This window comes from Oncorhynchus mykiss, chromosome 8, assembly GCF_013265735.2.
Source record: "Oncorhynchus mykiss isolate Arlee chromosome 8, USDA_OmykA_1.1, whole genome shotgun sequence".
Classification (NCBI taxonomy): Eukaryota; Metazoa; Chordata; class Actinopteri; order Salmoniformes; family Salmonidae; genus Oncorhynchus; species Oncorhynchus mykiss.
This window is the reverse complement of record NC_048572.1, coordinates 59,104,159-59,120,150: the sequence shown is the minus strand read 5'-3', so window position 1 is coordinate 59,120,150 and position 15,992 is coordinate 59,104,159. Positions and strand designations below refer to the sequence as shown.

Below are 15,992 nucleotides of genomic sequence, written 5' to 3'. Positions count from 1 at the left end.
ATCCACATTAATGTAGACGTGTTTAGAAACATACTCTATTCTTATTTACAATAAAAGTCAATAAAAGACTCCAAAATGACACAATACATGATTTACCATTCATCTATATTGGGCACAAAATAATCTGAAACACAACCAAAACAAACAGCAAATGCATCCAACAAATGTGTAGAGCCACAAGCTTGATGTAGCTCATTGGCGACTATGAATACGGGACCAAATACTTAACTTTTTACTACTATAATACACATATAAGTGAATTTATCGTATTGCTTTTGGTCCCCTAAAATGGGGGGGGGGGGGGGGGGGGGGGGGCTACAGTGGGGCAAAAAAGTATTTAGTCAGCCACCAATTGTGCAAGTTCTACCACTTAAAAAGATGAGAGAGGCCTGTAATTTTCATAATAGGTACACTTCAACTATGACAGACAAAATGAGATTTTTTTCTCTCCAGAAAATCACATTGTAGGATTTTTTATGAATTTATTTGCAAATTATGGTTACTTTGAAGAATCTCAATTGTAAAATATATTTTGATTTGTTTGACACTTTTTTGGCTACTACATGATTCTGTATGTGTTATTTCATAGTTTTGACGATGTCTTCACTATTATTCTACAATGTAGAAAATAGTAAAAATAAAGAAAAACCCTTGAAGGAGTAGGTGTGTCCAAACTTTTGACTGGTCATGTATATTTAAATTGCCGCTACCAATATGTAAAAATACAAATAAAAACATTGATAAAAATAAATATCCTATGAATCACATTGGCTATGCATGGCCTGTCTGCAAGGAACTTGAAACGTATCAACTACTATCTCTCTCTCTCTCTCTCTCTCTCTCTCTCTCTCTCTCTCTCTCTCTCTCTCTCTCTCTCTCTCTCTCTCTCTCTCTCTCTCTCTCTCTCTCTGTCAATATGTAATTCTTTCATTCTCTTCTGTCTCCCTTTATCACTCTCATGCCTGTTTATCTCTACTTTCTCTCTCTCTCTCCCCCTCTCTCGATCTGTCTATTTCTCCACTCTCTTTTCTCTACCTCTGTCTCTCTCCCTCTCTTTCTCTCCTACTTTGAGAAGCTCCACAGTGATGGTGAGTTAAGCCAATCAGAAATAGCATCAGATCCCCAAATGGGCACATTTATAGGCCTACATTTGCGTGCAGGCCAGGTAGCCTACGCCTACTTCTGTGCGTAATCAGGTACGTGTCCTTACTCAACATTGACAGGAGTGCTCCAAACAAAAGACAATGAATAAATTGACAACTCGTAAATGGAATGAAATGAACCCAAACTTGTAGCCTGAGTTGTGCGCTCTGCAAACAACGTGTCCACTTCTACAATGACATCGGTAAGACTGTGATAATAATGTATTGAATGCATTAACAGAAAGGACCGTTACAAACAAACATTGTAGCTGAGAAAAGATGGTAATTATTGATAAATGTACTCCTGGTGTTACTGGAGTGCCATCCCCGTGGCCTCCCCAATGGATTAGCCCCTCAGACAGGAGTGAATCAAACAGGTGTCTCGTGTGCCGTAATTGTTTTAATATATAATTTGCCACTGCTTGACTAAAAAAAATCTTGGTCGAAAAACAGCCTATCGACCAAACAATCGACCAGTCGACTAAATGGGGTCGGCCCTAGTGCGCATGCGCAAACAGTCTCAGACACACACAGGCATGCATGTAAACACACACATGCACACAGGGGTTTTTGATCAGATAACCGTATCAATTGGATTGTATACAGTTCTCTCCTCTAATCCCGTATCTGACCTCAAATCGGAGGAAATATGGGTTAAATGCTTTCGCCATGACGGCAGTACAACGTCCACATGTAATAAGGATCTAAACGTATTGTTATCTACACTTTTCCCTGTGAACATGCCAACATTTGGGTTTTCCATTCAGAAAAAATAATTTCCATATATTTCCCCACCCTCAACCCACACATACTCAAACATACACAGATGCACAGGCAAACACACGCAAGCACGCACGCACACACACACACACACACACACACACACACACACACACACACACACACACACACACACACACACACACACACACACACACACACACACACACACACACACACACACACACACACACACACACACTGTAAGATGAATGGGATGTGTTGACCTCCATGTGTTTCCCATTTGTAGTCAGTCACACATCAGCATGTTCCTGAGACGCGTAAGGTTAGATTCCTCTGACAGAGCTCCTGTAAATTACATACTCTCAGACAGATATTGTGTGTGTGTGTGTGGCTGTCCGGGCATATATGTGTGTGTGTGTGTGTGCGTGTGTGTGTGTGTGTGTGCGTGTGGATGCCAGGTGGGGAAGCAACACGATTATCTTTCAATTATTCACCATTAGTTCAGCATTCTGCCATTTTCTCTGCCGCTTTTTAAAGTGTCTCTTTCGGTTTATTTCTCACAGAATTGTCTCGCTTTCGCTCTCTCTCTCTCTATATGTCACTCTTTCATGATCTTGTCTACCTTTGTCACTCTCGTGCCTGTTTATATCTACTTTCTCACTCTCCCCCCCTCTCTGTCTATCTCTCACTCTTTCTCCCTCTCTCTCTTGCTGTATGTTTCTAACGGTCACTAAGTCCACCTATTTACCCCTCCGTTTTGGCGATATCTCGTCACACACAAACTCTCATGCAGCTGTTCACGATGTATCACCAAGGAGACCTCTTAACCCCTAACAGAAAGTGCTTCACACACACACACACACACACACACACACACACACACACACACACACACACACACACACACACACACACACACACACACACACACACACACACACACACACACACACACACTTACTTTTTGGAAATGTGTTGAAGAATCATACTCCTTGTTCCCACGTACCCTGTGGCCTTTCCATGTAGGCCCCATAAGGACACAGTGAATTTGGGCATCAAATGAGAAAGCTGGAGAGAGAGAAAGGGAAGGAGGGAGAAGACGGGTGGGGGTGGAAGGGAGAGAGGGATTCACGTCTGTTTTTCTCCTTTAGTATACTGTCCAAACATATAAACGGTCATTCATAAACTTTACAATGTTAAACACACCATCTGCTTTATCTAGTAGACTCTGACGACGAAATTAATTAACAAGTTATTTACCATAGGTTTTGTATTGTGAATGTCTTTTTACTATGTTTATAAAATATAACATGTTTCATGAAAAATTTAAAAAGTGGGACTGTACATTTAGCATAGTAAATAACCTCCACAAACAACCTTTTTGATTCCATTCCATAGGATACAGTAAAAACTCCACAGAGTAATTCTGAAAATGCTATTTAGCGGTGTAGTGGACCAGAACTGTGCGGTCCCGAACCGATGCGGGCTCCCCCGTCCGTCTGTCACTAAGGAAATGATGTAACAGGAACCATGTGTCTGGGTGAACACAGTATAATGTGTCTCATATGGTCACAACCAGGAGAGGAGAGGAAAGGAAAGAAGGAGAGTAAAGAAGGAGAGTAAATAAGGAGAGGAGAGGAGAGGAGAGGAGAGGAGAGGAGAGGAGAGGAGAGGAGAGGAGAGGAGGAGAGTAAAGAAGGAGAACTGAGGAAAGCAAAGAAGGAGAGGAGAGGTTATTCTAGAAACTATGTATAATATAACAGAACCAAGTTACATAGTCATGGTCAGTAAGAATCAACAGGGTTACAGTTGTCTGTCAATGAAGAGTAGGCATACATGTAAAGTTGAAGACTCATAAAGACGTTGCGTGATTTTTGTATAGATGATTTTATTTTTTATGGGTAGTCGGATGTACCGTTTGTTACAGGACCCTAAGGTATTTTCTAACAGCCTTCAAAGAATGTCAGAAATTCAACGTGTCCTCACAAATATATTCCTGGAAAATCCATCTAATGTTTCCCGAGACTGAGTTGAAAGACGTTTTCTCTGATGCGAACTGACATCTTTTTTTTAGGCCCGGTGAGGATTAGTAACACAACTTTACTGCTGTAATAGATTCACCAGTCAATCCCTGTTGTTCTTCCTCCATCTTGAACTCTCCTCTCGTCCTCTTTGACACAGTCAGCATTCCTAATATGTACTGTATGACTCTGTACATACCCCAACTCGTGATACGATCGCTCAAATGGAACTTTCATGCATATGTCCTTTTGACATCAATCCATGAGCTATACAAAAGTATGTTATGTGTGAAAAATAATGTTGCATGAGCAAAAGCATGTGTTACGTGTGCAAAAGATACAGTACGTGCTATTTGTACGTTTGTCTTCATGGATTAAGCCATGTAAGGGCTGTACTTACAGTTGAAGTCGGAAGTTTACATACACTTATGTTGGAGTCATTGAAACTCGTTTTTCAACCACTCCACAAATTTCTTGTTAACAAACTATAGTTTTGGCAAATCTACTTTGTGCATAACACAAGTCATTTTTCCAACAATTATTTACAGACAGATTATTTCATTTATAATTCATTGTATCACAATTCCAGTGGGTCAGAAGTTTACATACACTAAGCAGCTTGGAAAATTCCAGAAAATTATGTCATGGTTTCAGATGCTTCTGATAGGCTAATTGACATCATTTGAGTGAATAGGAGGTGTACCTGTGGATGTATTTCAAGGCCTACCTTCAAACTCAGTACCTCTTTACTTGACATCATGGGAAAATCAAAATAAATCAACCAAGACAGTCTGATTCATCCTTCGGAGCCATTTCCAAATGCCTGAAGGTACCATGTTCAACTCTACAGACAATAGTATGCAAGTATAAATACCATGGGACCACGCAGCCGTCATACCACTCAGGAAGGAGACGTGTTCTGTCTCCTAGAGATGCACGTACTTTGGCGTGAAAAGTGCAAATCAATTCCAGAACAACAGCAAAGGACCTTGTGAAGATGCTGGAGGAAACAGGTACAAAAGTATCTATATCCACAGTAAAACGAGTCCTACATCGACATAACCTGAAAGGCCGCTCAGCAAGGAAGAAGCCACTGCTCCAATACCGCCATAAAAAAGCCAGACTACGGTTTGTAACTTAGCATGGGGACAAAGATCGTACTTTTTGGAGAAATGTCCTCTGGTCTGATGAAACAAAAATAGAACTGTTGGGCCATAATGACCATTGTTATATTTGGAGGAAAAAGGGGGAGGCTTGCAAGCCATATATCACCATCCCAACCGTGAAGCACGGGGGTGGCAGCATCATGTTGTGGGGGTGCTTTGCTGCAGGAGGGACTGGTACACTTCACAAAATAGATGTCATCAGGAGGATGGAAAATTATGTGGATATATTGAAGCAACATCTCAAGACATCAGTCAGGAAGTTAAAGCTTGGTTGCAAGTGGTCTTCCAAATGGACAAAGACCCCAAGCATACTTCCAAAATTGTGGCAAAATGGCTTAAGGACAACAAAGTCAAGGTATTGGAATAGCCACCACAAAGCCCTGACCTCCATCCTAAAGAATATGTATGGGCAGAACTGAAAAAGCTTGTGCGAGTCCTACAAACCTGACTCTGTTACACCAGCTCTGTCAGGAGGAATGAGCCAAAATTCACCCAACTTATTGTGGGAAGCTTGTGGAAGGCTACCCGAAACGTTTGACCCAAGTTAAGCAATTTAAAGACAATGCTACCAAATGCTAATTGAGTGTATGTTAACTTCTGACCCACTGGGAATGTGATGAAAGAAATAAAAGCTGAAATAAATCATTCTCTCTACAATTATTCTGACATTTCACATTCTTAAAATAAAGTGGTGATCCTAACTGACCTAAGACAGGGAATTTTTACTAAGATTAAATGTCAGCAATTGTGTAGAACTGAGTTTAAATGTTTGGCTAAGGTGTATGTAAACTTCCAACTTCAACTGTATCTATTAATTTGTTTGTGAACAAATGAATCTTGCGTAACCTGTATGAGAAAAAGTATTCTGTTAAATGTTATCCTTCTCTATTCTTTGTGTCTACCACATTCTACGATACTCTACTCCATTCCACTGTATCCCACCACAATCCATTCCATTCTAACCTCTCTCCTCTGTCTCTCCAGGTGATGGGGCTGTTGAACCCGGGAGGAGTGCCCCACCAGCCTAGCCACCAGAGTGACTTTGCCCTCTCTCCCCTGACTGGTGGGATGGAGCCCGGGGGTGCTATGGCGGCCAGCTGCCACGGCTCCCAGCGGGGCCTGGAGGGTCTGCCAGGCCTGACCAGCATGCCCACCCTGCCCAACTCCCAGTCCTACTGCCCGCCCACCTACAGTTCCCCAGCCTACGCTATGGACCACCACCCCTCATACCAGTACGGACAGTATGGACAGAGCAAGGTGGGTCATGGGAGTTTTATGTGCAATGATATTCTAGTCATGTGGTTGTTGGTAACGTTTTTTAAAGGTATTTGTGTATTAGTTATTTTTATCCCTTTTTTGTTTGAATGCATTGATTGTAAGTTATTCTGAAAAAACATTCTGCTTAAATGCCTGTATAAAAGACACATTAGATTAGCATTAGAGGTATACTAACTCCATTCATTTCTATATACCGGTATGTAGTCTCCTATGATTAAAGACCATACTCAAGGTTTAGATTTTCAGAATCATAACCCACGTTAATTGCAAAGGCCAACATGATGAGTGAGCCTCTTGAATCACGCTCTCAAATCAGGCTGTGACATTACATGTATGTCAGAGGCACTGCTAGTAGTCCAGAGGGCACTTCGGTTTACATTACTATTACCTTCAAGCACTTACCCACGCCATATATCCACGTGGCCCGATACAGAGGTATGTCAGTGGGGCCTCCCCCATAACCATCAGCCTGTGACCTTCCACGACCCGTGTGATGAGCTGGACCACCAAACCCTCCTCTCACTCACCTAGCCATGTAATGACCCCTGGGTAACAAAGATACCTCTCCAAATCAAATGGACGGCTTCCCCAAAACATGTTTGACAGGCAGGGGGGGAGGGGGTGAGGTACACTGCCACATGTTGAGTAGTGTATACTGGCCCATCAGTGGCGGCATCTTGATGTCATTAATTTGGCTCGGGACCTGTGTGCAGGCAGCTTGCAGGGGTAGGGGGTTGGTAAGAGAGGGGTGGGTGGAAGGTGGGTTTGAGAGGGGGCCTTTTTAACGGGGAGCGAAATGGCCTCTGGCAGGCGGGGATTAGAACCATGTGTTTCTGTGCAGGTCAGATGCAGTCTGAGTTGTTGTTGATCACTGGAGCAGAGCCACAGCCAGGACCAACGCAGCAAGGGCAGGCAGTACAGTACAGTACAGCCCAGCCACAGGGAAAAGCCCCAGATCTGCCTCACACTCCTTGCCTTTCTTTAACTCCCTCAACCCCTCCCCTCTCTCCACCTCTCACTGCTCTCATCCCTCTCACCCATTATTTACCTCCTTACTCATCAGACATGATGTTTCCCTGACACAGCAGGTAGAGAGTGACAAACCCAATGGAGAACAGTTCCAACCCTTCCCCTCTCTCCTTTTCTCTCAGGTGCCTTTCATTATCTGAAGCCCCACCATGGCCAGAAGTGGATGAGATCTCTGGTCAACCCGACAGTCAACTCTGGAGCACTCCCCTTTCCTCTCTTCTTCCCCCCTCTGCCTTCTCCCCACCCAGCCCCTGAGGAGAAGGGACAACCCAGAGAGATGGAGGGAAGGGGGTTGTTTTGGGGATTCGGGGATGTGAGGGGGAGGGTTGACTCAATGGGATAATCAGGACCAAAGGGGAAGCCCTCTCTAGTTACCTGGCACTCGCCCCGCTCGCGCTTCACTTCATGCTCCGAAAACCAAGCACGCCTCGCTCTCCATGCTTGACGAGAAAAATAAATGGAGAGAAGGAGAAGAAGAGGATAAACAAAAAAAAAGGAGTGAATTAAACCCCAACAAAAAACCACATTCACTCATTCAACACTCTGCGTTTGATTTGTAATAAGTGGCAGAGAGTGGGAGAGGACTGGGTAAACAGTTTTCCTTCCATGGATGTGCTTTCAGGGTATATTGTGATGAAGGGAGGAAAATAAGGTTTTAGAGCACAATCCCGAGGCATAAGGATGATGTATGGACCTGCAATAGGCACACCGCTCACTCAGCCACAATGCTCTATGTAAAGACACTCACAATGTCTTTGGGGAATACTGCGTGCTGAGACTTTGTATTATTTGATATGATTTGGGGAAATTAAATGTGTTCTATCAGGAGAAGAAAAACTGCCATCAATTTGATTTGTAAAAATGACTCTAAGCATATGTACTGTAGGTCTGGACAGTGAAGGTCTGGACAGTCTTTCACCCAACTAGGATGATAGAGAGAGAAATATACTGTAGTAGATGGAAGCTGCTGCAACCCAAAGAAGTGCAATACATTCAAACCTCAGATGAAATGAATTGACACATCCCTGTATAACAATCTCCTCAATTAACTGACTACATCCTTTTTGTAATCCATATTGTTTTGAGCAAAAACAATGGTAGCTGGGTTGCACGGATCACTTTGAAGCGAGAATCATCCTGACACAAGATCTGTGCACGTACAGGTAGCTTGGACTTTTGCATAAACCTTGCATTGATTTCAATGGGAGATTTGAGCAGAAATCGGAGTAGGACCATGGCCTATATTCAGAAAGTATCTCTGAGCAGGAGTACTGATCTAGGATCAGGTCCCTCCTGTCCATATAATCATATTAGTTATGATCAAAATGGCAAAACAGCATTCCTACTCCGATACACTTTGTGAATACAGGCCCAGGCTACCAGTCACAGTCCAATCAAATGTAAATTGGACCTGGTAAAACATACCACTCTCATTCATTTAGTATTTATTCAGTCCACCTCTTCTCTGTTAGTATCCCTGATCACAGCATTCAGTTGTGTGGAAATCAAACCTTTATTTTTCTGCCTTGTTTCTTTTGTAAACATATATCATTTTCATTTATGACTGCATAAGATGATTTGTGTTTTAATATGTCTCGTGTCAAATGCAGCACTATTTACTATTTATAATAAAATATATAAAAATGTGTACAGGCTGAAGTGTTTTCATTCATTTCAAACCAATGTGTGTCTGTCGTTACCATACCGTCTATGGGCTTTACAATTTTGATTATGTACTGAAAAATGTTAGTACAGATATTAGCTAACTACGAGTTATGGTAAGATATGAACTAGTTCTGAATTTGGGTAAATGTCATTGATGAGATTACTGAGAACAGATTACTTGCCCATTCAGGACCTCTACATTTAGGTACATCTGATTTCGATACTCTGCGGCGTTCTTTAATCCTGGTCCCAGGGACCCAAAGTGGTTCACAGTTCTGTTTTTGCCCTCGCACTACACACCTGATTCAAATCATCAAAGCTTGATGATGAGTTGATCCTTTCAATCAGCCCTTTAGGTCCCCAGGACCAAGGTTAAGAAACACTGAGATACTGTAACTGTATTAAACAAAGGGAACTCAAGCCAACAGAGCAATGACTCAGACAAGACAAGATGGCAATGTCCCAAGTGACCATCCACTGCCTTTCTTTACCGAAATTCAGAATTTAGTTTTTCATTCAGGACTTCCACTCTTTCATTCATATTTCAAGAATCCATATTGGAAACTACAGTTTTTCCTGCAATAAGATATGTTTTGTTTTCCAAGAAAAATAAGTGGAACAATTTGCCATCCACTCACCCCATTCCTGTATACACACACACACACACACACACACACACACACACACACACACACACACACACACACACACACACACACACACACACACACACACACACACACACACACACACACACACACACACACACACACACACACACACACACACACACACACACACACACACACAAAAGCGAATTGAGCATAGAACATTTTTTTATTGTGGTCTAAGAACAAGCATTCTCCATGACTGAGAGTCGGTCGGTGCCTCTCATCCACTCATGTTCTCTCTCCCTGCAGCACAGTGGCTCCCTAACACTTTAAAGGCACATTGACTCATTCATAAATATATTCCCTTTCATAAACACCGCTTTCGGACAAATTCCTCCTCCCCGGGGGACCCTTCACACCCATAATGAGTAAAACAGAGCACCCTGTAAACGATCTAAACACAACACCACAGACACACTGGGACATTAGTCACTGCCACTGTCTCTCTAGGATTCAGACTGGGGTTCAGACTGCGTTCACGTCCCAAATGGCACCCTATTCCCTAGATTGTGCACTAAAAGGGGCTCTGGTCAAAAGTAGTGAACTATCTAGGACATAGGGCACCATTTGGGGCACACATGGGGTTCAGAGGGCAAAACGTTCCGATCCCAGCACCCTGGCAGAAAGAAAAACACTCAGCCAGTTGTCTGACACTTCACAAGTTATGGATATCGGTGTTTTTATCACTCTCATTCTTCTCATCTTCTTTCGTTCTTTCTTTCTCTCTCTCTGAAGGGGGGATCCAGGGATCAGGTGTATGCAGCTGGCAGTGTCACTCATTTTATATGGGGTGTGTGTGTGTCCATGTATAAGTTCATACATCTTCCTGTGTGTGTGCATGTTTTCCTACATTGTGTGTTTATTTTCAATAGTGTGTATGGTTGCATGTTATTGTTTACTTGTGTGTCCAAGCTCGAACGTTAACGTTGAGCGATCAAGGCGAGATACCATTTCACTGTTTTCTTAGTCCTTCTGCAAACTCTTTTTACAAGTGCTTAACTTGTTGAACACAATGGAAGTAGGAGCTAAAGGCCTCCTCTGAAGCAGAGTGTCACTCAAGCAGCCACACACTGGAGACAACTTAACCCCTGACCCCAACACTCTTTGAAATGTGTAGAGTACTTGACCGGAGCTGACAACAACGCCAGTCTCCTGCAGCTTCCCGGCCCTCCAATAGAAAGTGAAGGAAGGGGAGGAGGTGTTTCAGAAGAGAGGGAGGGAGATAGAAAGGGAGGGAGGAGTGAATAATCGTTGATTTTAGAGAAAGATAGAGCGGGAAGAGGGAGAAAGAGAAAAATATGCTTTGATCAATGTTTTGGGTAAAGCAAAGCTATGATTGAAGGCAAAAAGTTAAAAAGGATACATTGATCTGGCATGACTTTGCTGCATGGTGTGTGTATGCTATTTTAGCCTAGTGACATTTATCAGTATGACATTTCAACCATGTTTATATCATAATTGATAGACTGAACTCTCTCTGATATTTTGCCCGGAGGAACCTTGCCCTGTAGCTGCCATGGTCTTTTACTGGTAAGAGTGGTAAGTGGAATTAATCTCAGCAATGCCTCTTAATCCAGTGTCAGAGAGCTGCCAGGTTAGGAACAACATTCCTTTCCCAATGCAGCTGTGTCGTCACTTCACCCTCTATCTCTCCATTTACCCCTTCTCTTAGTTTCCCTCTGCACGTCTTTCTCCAAAGTCTTCCTCTCTCTAGGACTCTTTCTTCATCGTCTGATTGATCGCCCCCCATCTAGCTTCAGAGTTTGTTCTGTTAGGTGACCTAAACTGGGATATGCTTAACACCCCGGCAGTCCTACAATCTAAGCTAGATGCCCTCAATCTCACTCAAATCATCAAGGAACCTACCAGGTACAACCCTAACTCTGTAAACAAGGGAACCCTCATAGACGTCATCCTGACCAACTGGCCCTCCAAATACACCTCCGCTGTCTTCAACCAGGATCTCAGCGATCACTGCCTCATTGCCTGTATCCGCTACGGAGCCGCAGTCAAACGACCACCCCTCATCACTGTCAAACGCTCCCTAAAACACTTCTGTGAGCAGGCCTTTCTAATCGACCTGGCCCGTGTATCCTGGAAGGACATTGACCTCATCCCGTCAGTTGAGGATGCCTGGTCTTTCTTTAAAAGTAACTTCCTCACCATTTTAGATAAGCATGCTCCGTTCAAAAAATGCAGAACTAAGAACAGATATAGCCCCTGGTTCACTCCAGACCTGACTGCCCTTGACCAGCACAAAAACATCCTGTGGCGGACTGCAATAACATCGAATAGTCCCCGCAATATGCAACTGTTCAGGGAAGTCAGGAACCAATACACACAGTCAGTCAGGAAAGCTAAAGCCAACTTCTTCAGGCAGAAGTTTGCATCCTGTAGCTCCAACTCCAAAAAGTTCTGGGACACTGTGAAGTCCATGGAGAACAAGAGCACCTCCTCCCAGCTGCCCACTGCACTGAGGCTAGGTAACACGGTCACCACCGATAAATCCATGATTATCGAAAACTTCAACAAGCATTTCTCAACGGCTGGCCATGCCTTCCGCCTGGCTACTCCAACCTCGGCCAACAGCCCCCCCCCCCCCCCCCCCCCCCCCCCCGCAGCTACTCGCCCAAGCCTCTTCTGGTTCTCCATTACCCAAATCCAGATAGCAGATGTTCTGAAAGAGCTGCAAAACCTGGACCCGTACAAATAAGCTGGGCTTGACAATCTGGACCCTCTATTCCTGAAACTATCCGCCGCCATTGTCGCAACCCCTATTACCAGCCTGTTCAACCTCTCTTTCATATCGTCTGAGATCCCCAAGGATTGGAAAGCTGCCGCAGTCATCCCCCTCTTCAAAGGGGGCGACACCCTGGACCCAAACTGTTACAGACCTATATCCATCCTGCCCTGCCTATCTAAGGTCTTCGAAAGCCAAGTCAACAAACAGGTCACTGACCATCTCGAATCCCACCGTACCTTCTCCGCTGTGCAATCTGGTTTCCGAGCCGGTCACAGGTGAACATCAGCCACGCTCAAGGTACTAAACGATATCATAACCGCCATCGATAAAAGACAGTACTGTGCAGCCGTCTTCATAGACCTTGCCAAGGCTTTCGACTCTGTCAATCACCGTATTCTTATCGGCAGACTCAGTAGCCTCAGTTTTTCGGATGACTGCCTTGCCTGGTTCACCAATTACTTTGCAGACAGAGTTCAGTGTGTCAAATCGGAGGGCATGCTGTCCGGTCCTCTGGCAGTCTCTATGGGGGTGCCACAGGGTTCAATTCTCGGGCCGACTCTTTTCTCTGTATATATCAATGATGTTTCTCATGCTGCGGGCGATTCCCTGATCCACCTCTACGCAGACGACACCATTCTATATACTTCCGGCCCGTCCTTGGACACTGTGCTATCTAACCTCCAAACGAGCTTCAATGCCATACAGCACTCCTTCCGTGGCCTCCAACTGCTCTTAAACGCTAGTAAAACCAAATGCATGCTTTTCAACCGTTCGCTGCCTGCACCCGCACGCCTGACCAGCATCACCACCCTGGATGGTTCCGACCTTGAATATGTGGACATCTATAAGTACCTAGGTGTCTGGCTAGACTCTAAACTCTCCTTCCAGACCCATATCAAACATCTCCAATCGAAAATCAAATCAAGAGTCGGCTTTCTATTCCCCAACAAAGCCTCCTTCACTCACGCCGCCAAACTTACCCTAGTAAAACTGACTATCCTACCGATCCTCCACTTCGGCGATGTCATCTACAAAATTGCTTCCAACACTCTACTCAGCAAACTGGATGCAGTTTATCACAGTGCCATCCGTTTTGTCACTAAAGCACCTTATACCACCCACCACTGCGACTTGTATGCTCTAGTCGGCTGGCCCTCGCTACATATTCGTCGCCAGACCCACTGGCTCCAGGTCATCTACAAGTCCATGCTAGGTAAAGCTCTGCCTTATCTCAGTTCACTGGTTACGATGGCAACACCCATCCGTAGCACGCGCTCCAGCTGGTGTATCTCACTGATCATCCCTAAAGCCAACACCTCATTTGGCCGCCTTTCGTTCCAGTTCTCTGCTGCCTGTGACTGGAACGAATTGCAAAAATCGCTGAAGTTGGAGACTTTTATCTCCCTCACCAACTTCAAACATCTGCTATCTGAGCAGCTAACCGATCGCTGCAGCTGTACATAGTCTATTGGTAAATAGCCCACCCATTTTCACCTACCTCATCCCCATACTGTTTTTATTTATTTTTCTGCTCTTTTGCACACCAATATGTCTACCTGTACATAACCATCTGATAATTTATCACTCCAGTGTTAATCTGCATAATTGTAATTATTCGCCTACCTTCTCATGCCTTTTGCACACAATGTATATAGACTCCCCTTTTTTCCACTGTGTTATTGACTTGTTAATTGTTTACTCCATGTGTAACTCTGTGTTGTCTGTTCACACTGCTATGCCTTAACTTGGCCAGGTCGCAGTTGCAAATGAGAACTTGTTCTCAACTAGCCTACCTGGTTAAATAAAGGTGAAATATTTTTATACCATTTTTTACCATTTTTATTTTATCCTCTCCCTACATCTCCTTTTCCCTCTCATCTCTATTTCTCTACATCTCTATTTCCCTACATCTCTATTTCCCTCTCATCTCTATTTCCCTACATCTCTATTTCCCTACATCTCTATTTCCCTCTCATCTATTTCTCTACATCTCTATTTCCCTCTCATCTCTATTTCCCTACATCTCTATTTCCCTCTTATCTCTATTTCCCTACATCTCTATTTCCCTCTCATCTCTATTTCCTTACATCTCTATTTCCCTCTTATCTCTATTTCCCTACATCTCTATTTCCCTCTCATCTCTATTTCCCTACATCTCTATTTCCCTACATCTCTATTTCCCTTCATCTCTATTTCCCCACATCTCTATTTCCCTCTCATCTCTATTTCCCTACATCTCTATTTCCCTCTTATCTCTATTTCCCTACACCTCTATTTCCCTCTCATCTCTATTTCCCTACATCTCTATTTCCCTCTCATCTCTATTTCCCTACATCTCTATTTCCCTCATCTCTATTTACCTACATCTCTATTTCCCTCTCATCTCTATTTCCCTACATCTCTATTTCCCTCTCATCTCTATTTCCCTACATCTCTATTTCTCTCTCATCTCTATTTCCCTACATCTCTATTTCGCTCTCATCTCTATTTCCCTCTCATCTCTATTTCCCTCTTATCTCTATTTCCCTACATCTCTATTTCCCTCTCATCTCTATTTCCCTACATCTCTATTTCCCTCTCATCTCTATTTCCCTCTCATCTCTATTTCCCTACATCTCTATTTCCCTCTCATCTCTATTTCCCTACATCTCTATTTCCCTCTCATCTCTATTTCCCTACATCTCTATTTCCCTCTCATTTCCCTACATCTCTATTTCCCTTCATCTCTATTTCCCTACATCTCTATTTCCCTCTCATCTCTATTTCCCTCTCATCTCTATTTCCCTCTCATCTCTATTTCCCTACATCTCTATTTCCCTTCATCTCTATTTCCCTACATCTCTATTTCCCTCTCATCTCTATTTCCCTACATCTCTATTTCCCTACATCTCTATTTCCCTCTCATCTCTTTCGCCATGAGCCAAACCCTGCTTCTTGCACCACTCTCCCAATGCAGGAAGATCATCCTAGAAGAACTGGAATCCAATGGTTGTAACCGTGTCCACCACAATCTCAACACCACCACCACCCCATCATCCTCCTTCCCCATGCCCATCACAACCCCAACCCCGATGGCTGAGGACCCCAGGACGTCCTGCGACAACGCTTACTTCTATATCCGCTTTGTCATTGGTTTCTACTCCTTCCTGGCTATGCCCCTGTTCAAGAGCTTTGTCAACAGTGCACAAAAGGAGGACCCTTACATGGAGTTCATGGGCGAAGGAGGAGGAGGAGGGAAGGAGAAATTGAACACAGACGATTTGGACTTGAATTTGAACGACAAAGAGTAGATTTAACTTTGAAGAGTAGAGTAAAGGAGAGGAAACTCTGAGCCCTGGGGTTGGGTTGTCTGGCAGGCTGGCTGGCCGTGAGGCAATGCTGCAGAGAGATGTTTTGACAGTCGGAATATCCAGGAAAACTTCAATATGGACCTTTCGCGGACCTGCTAGTGATTTTGTGAAACCTTCAGCTACAATTTCTTTAATTTTGTTCCCCCTCCTCAACATTTTAAAATGAGACACTGGAAGCAGGAG

At 43.7% G+C, this 15,992-nt stretch overlaps 1 protein-coding gene across 4 annotated transcripts in view; it reads left to right on the top strand.

Annotated features, from left to right (window-relative positions):
• The window catches only part of LOC110530949 (paired box protein Pax-3-like), a 35,109-nt gene extending 26,081 nt beyond the window's left edge, over positions 1-9,028 (top strand). For all 4 annotated transcript variants that reach the window (XM_036985811.1, XM_036985810.1, XM_036985809.1 and 1 more), the window contains exons 8-9: positions 6,058-6,330; positions 7,503-9,028. In XM_036985811.1, coding sequence (XP_036841706.1) covers positions 6,058-6,330; positions 7,503-7,520 — 291 coding nt within the window. In that variant the 3' untranslated portion in view covers positions 7,521-9,028. The remainder of the gene's footprint in view (positions 1-6,057; positions 6,331-7,502) is intronic.
• The last annotated feature ends 6,964 nt before the right edge of the window (positions 9,029-15,992 follow it).